This window comes from Sinocyclocheilus grahami, unplaced genomic scaffold, assembly GCF_001515645.1.
Source record: "Sinocyclocheilus grahami isolate Dianchi unplaced genomic scaffold, SAMN03320097.WGS_v1.1 scaffold829.1, whole genome shotgun sequence".
Taxonomy (NCBI): domain Eukaryota; kingdom Metazoa; phylum Chordata; class Actinopteri; order Cypriniformes; family Cyprinidae; genus Sinocyclocheilus; species Sinocyclocheilus grahami.
This window is the reverse complement of record NW_015506008.1, coordinates 109,571-114,456: the sequence shown is the minus strand read 5'-3', so window position 1 is coordinate 114,456 and position 4,886 is coordinate 109,571. Positions and strand designations below refer to the sequence as shown.

At 36.9% G+C, this 4,886-nt stretch overlaps 1 protein-coding gene across 1 annotated transcript in view; it reads right to left on the bottom strand.

Moving 5' to 3' along the window:
• Positions 1–4,886, bottom strand: part of LOC107562597 (adhesion G protein-coupled receptor L3-like) — a 112,742-nt gene that overhangs the window by 62,748 nt on the left and 45,108 nt on the right. The window contains exon 5 of the mRNA XM_016247262.1: positions 2,321–2,335. Coding sequence (XP_016102748.1) covers positions 2,321–2,335 — 15 coding nt within the window. The remainder of the gene's footprint in view (positions 1–2,320; positions 2,336–4,886) is intronic.

The window sequence follows — 4,886 nt, the reverse complement described above, 5'->3', positions numbered from 1 at the left end:
ATTAGCTTAGGTGGCTAACAAATCAAGCTTTGATGTGGAGTATGTTGCATGCAGGCGGTGTCATTAACAAGCACCTACAGTACATATATTTACACCTGCAGATGATGTCTGTATTTTTTTAAGTCTGTATTTTTTTACGAATCAGTGTGTGGGTTTCAGAAACGTGCAAATATTCAGAGCTGAAATGTGTATTAGCTGTATTTAGTATTTGCTTGCTGTGTGAGCTGTTCTGTAATAAACTGACAGAGCATGTGAGAATCTATTCGCAATTTATTAAGCAAATCTCATACAATATGCTCCATTTGGACCCAGTTAAAAGCAAAGAGATAGACTCTGCCCTGCTCTGCTCTAATAGGGATGTCAGTAGATGATAACTGTTAGTTTACGCTGTAGATAATGATTAATTCAGCTGGCAAGCTGACTAAAATCGCAATACAATACAGCTATCAATGTGAAGAAGGAATAAAACAAAGTGAAAAACAACCTGACTAATGGACTCTGATAACCTATACAATAACATTCTCTGAAAATGTAAGTCAGGGGGAAAATCCTGAAGGTCTCTTTTATCACTGGCCTGAATACTTGTACGAGTGAGTGAAAATGACAGGGCTTTCCAACTCTGCCAGTTTAGTTCTTCAAAGTAGATCTGTGTGTGTGTGTGTGTGTGTGTGTGTGTGTGTGTGTGTGTGTGTGTGTGAACGTCTAATGTTTTCACTCTCTTTGATTTATAATGATACTCCTGCAAACCATGCAGATACACTTACACGGTCGCACACAAACAGTCACACAGAAAGCCTGCCATAGTAGCAGCCCTTTCCCACCATTCCGTTCCCAGAATGAGGGACATCCTCATGGGAAGTGTGGCTGGTATTTTAACTATTACTGAATGACTGTTTCCTTTTATTGTTTTAGATGCATTAATTTCCCACAATATGTCCCAATCCAGGAACTTCTCTTGACCTTTGATAAACTCAAGTGTATTTGCATTTAATTATTTTTTATTTTTTTATTACTTGTGACTGTCAAATGTTTTGGTAGCTTACTATTTTTTTTTCTAAATTCATATTCAAGCATTCAATTCAACTTGTGTTCATTTGTACAATGCATATGTTTGCAAAGCAGCTTTACAGAAAAAGTTTCAAACATTACAATCAAGAAGCCAGCGGTGAATGTGTCAAGGCAAAAAGGTATTGGAAAAAAACCTTGAGCGGCTCCTAAGTACACAGTAAAATTACAGTTTTTTCTGTTATTGTCAATTTAAAATGTGCTTTGTAATATGCATGTCATTCTGTTCCAAATCAAGGAGACCTGACATAAAATGCTCCATTTTAAAATACCAATTCACTTAATTTGAGTGTTCTCGCCATTTGATGAATGTGATAACTGTTAATGCATCATCTCTAGCTTTGCAAAGTTATTATGTTAAGGTCCGACAGTCTAGATTCACCCCAGGCCTTTTAAGATTGGCTTAAAGGGATAGTTCACCCAAAAATGAAAATTCTGTCATTAATTACTCGCCCTCATGTCATTCCAAACACGTAAGACGTTCATCTTCAGGAACACAAATTAAGATATTTTTGATGAAATCCGAGAGCTTCCTGACCCTGCATAGACAGCAATGCAACTGAAACGTTCAAGGCCATGCGTCATGGTACTCTCGTGAACGCGTGTCGAAGACTGACACGGAAGAGAAGAAATTGTTCAATAAAGTTGTTACGTTTGTTTTCATTGCACACAAAAAGTATTCTTATAGCTTCATAACATTACGCGTGAACCACTGCTGTCACATGGACTATTTTAACGATGTCCTTACTACTTTTCTGGGCCTTGAACGTTGCGTTGCTCTCTATGCAGGGTCAGAAAGCTCTCAGATTTCATCAAAAATATCCTAATTTGTGTTCTAAAGATGAATGAAGGTCTTACGTGTTTGGAACAACATGAGGGTGAGTAATTAATGACAGAATTTTCATTTTTGAGTGAACTATCCCTTTAAAATCGCAAGACATCTGTTTCCCACTGCCACGTCTTGTGGTCAGCACAATCGGCAGCTTAAGTTTTAAACAGCGGCAACACCTCACTGTTCATCTGATACATGGTAAGCCACCAGATACAATGAGAGAGATCAAGAGACAGGAGACAGTGAGAAATAGAGGTCTAATTCAGGGAGTACAGCCTTGGTCTGAGATCAAGTTTCTCCTCCACATTCCTAATATAAACCATTAAGAGCTACTGATCGCCAATCTGTCATTAGTATCAAATAACACCGTAACAGCCTGACAGTGAATTACACACTTAAATTACATTAAAGTAATGGACCTACCTCTCTGTTCCACTTCTGCATTCACAAAAGGGTGGAAGAAGAAAAAAAAGAGAGAGAGAGAAACAACAGATTAATGATGCAATATTAAATAGTACACAGTAATTCAATTCCATATGCATGTAATGCGTGTCGTATCTTAACCCAATCTTGCGAAAGTAGCAAAATGTGCTTCATTTGTACTCTAGAAATTCCATTAACAATGTGATCATAATGTTTTGAAAACAAATATAGTGTGCCCATGTGATATTAGCCTATTAACCAGAAAAATTAATGCATAAAAAGAAACTAGAGAGATACAATACAAAAAAACAAAGAAAGAAGGTTTGTGTCATCAAAATTTCTGACTTAATCAGACTTAACGTGTATCAATATTTATACATTTATTTCATATAAGATACATGATTCCCTCTAATTTGGTTTTACTTCAGTTTATAGCTGAATTTTGCATTTTTATATTAGAAACTTGTAGCCTGACACAATATCATAGTGAGTTAGGAGCAGGACTATTGCTTGGCTGACCAATGAAAAAAGGGGGGAGTGGTTTCGAAAGTTTGAAAACAACTAGTATTTTTGCAATTCCGTTTGTGACGCTAGTAACATGTAAAAATTTGTATATTTCTATCTTTGCATACATTTATATTTACATACTTTTAATTTGGAGTCTTCTATGCTTGTTTCTTTTTATATACTTTTCATCTTCATCTTTATTTCTCTAATTACATTTACATTTCTTTCTTTATTTTAAATATTACGCAACTAACAGTGGAAGACCAAAATAATTTCATTGTACTCGTGCAATGACAATAAGAGCTTGACTTGTTTTAAAAATTACAATCTAGACAGTTGCAACAATTTATGTTCCTTTGTGTATGTGTCTGTGTGTTCTTCTCTATGAAATATGCATGAGGATGAACTGTTAATGCATCACTCAATAAATAAGCCGCCACACAAGAGAGAAACTGTGTGAGTGTGTGAATGAGGTTCCAGGAGATCTGATTTAGAAGTAATTATGTCTCCCACACGCACACTTAGTCGAGTTTCAGTCACATTGTAAAAGGATCAATAACAGATAGTCATTGGCTGTCAGTGAAAATGAATAAAAAAGTGCCTGAACAGACACGATGCGTCAAGACCTGCTGGGAGGTTACGATTTCCTCTACTAGTACCCTATCCGTCACAACTAACCGACAGGCTGATGTGGGTGATGTAACATAGGTTTCTGCTGTATGTTTACCAGAGTCATTTCTAAAGTTACGATGTAACTGAGGGAGTGATATTTTTTGATCAGTAGTGTGACAAAGCGGATTATCGAAAAAGAAAAAAAATGTATATCAGGAACATGGCTCCATCCACCGTTTGTTAATTGGATGGAGGCATATCTCAATGCGAGCTTGCAGCCAACTGTAAGTGAGGGGCGGGGTTTAAGCAGAATAGATGATTGGAGAGGTCCAACATACGCCACCAGAAGGAAATACGCCATTTCCCTGGAAGATTGACATTTTGATGAAAGAATTAGGAAAAGAAGAAGAAATTAAATGTAAATTGTGCACAGAAAGATCGATAACATGTATTTAGAAAACAGATTTCTGAACAGAAAAAGAACTGCAAAAATATTGATTGTTTTCAAACAGGTTTCCAAAACACTCCCAATCTGTCATTGGTCAGACAAACAGATATCCCCGCCCCAAATGCACGCTATTGGTTGAGCAAACAAACAGAGCAATGTTAAGCGAGACAGGGTACGTCCCATTTCACATACTTCTGCACTACTGAATGCCATTTTGTATGATTAGTGTGAGTAGTGCAAAAACAACGAGATGTAGTGCACTACGAGGGAAAGGACTAAACACACTAAAGCTAACAGTATTATATCATGCCCATTTAAAATGTGCACACTGTTAAGTACATGCACTGTTTTAGGAATCAACCTACAAATGGTTAAAGTGCAGTTCACACCAAAGATGATAACTATAACTAAAACTATACAGTTTTAATAATCTTTCGAATTCTATGAGAAAGAACTGCAGCGAGCGCTTATAATAAACACAAAAATTAGTGGGGTTCAATGTTGTTTTGGACCCCATTGACTTACTTTGTATGAATAAACAGTTGAAACACTATTTAGACTATCTTCTTTTGAATTCCACAGAAGAAAAGCAGTATGGTTTTGGAAAGACACGAGGCGAGTAAATGATGACAGACTTTTCATTTTTGGGTGGACTATCCCTTTAACATAAATAAGACGACTTACAGAGACACAAGATTCTTAGACTGTAATTTAAATCTACTTTATTCCTTCCGTAAAGACAGTAGTTAATCACACAGATCTAAGGAGCAGGTACTGAGTGTCTACATGAGGTGAAGGTTTTTGAGTGTGTAGGTAAAACAGACGTCCCATATTGAGGCCAAAGCAGAAAGGTTGACTGGAGTTCTGCCAACTCCTCCATCACAGGGGAGAAGAGAAAGCCAGAAAACCCTCAAGAAAACATTTGGAGCATGTTCCCAAGGGTTTCTAAGACTGAAGTAATTAAATTACCTGCCTGTGTGTGTGAGACTGTTCGTGTGC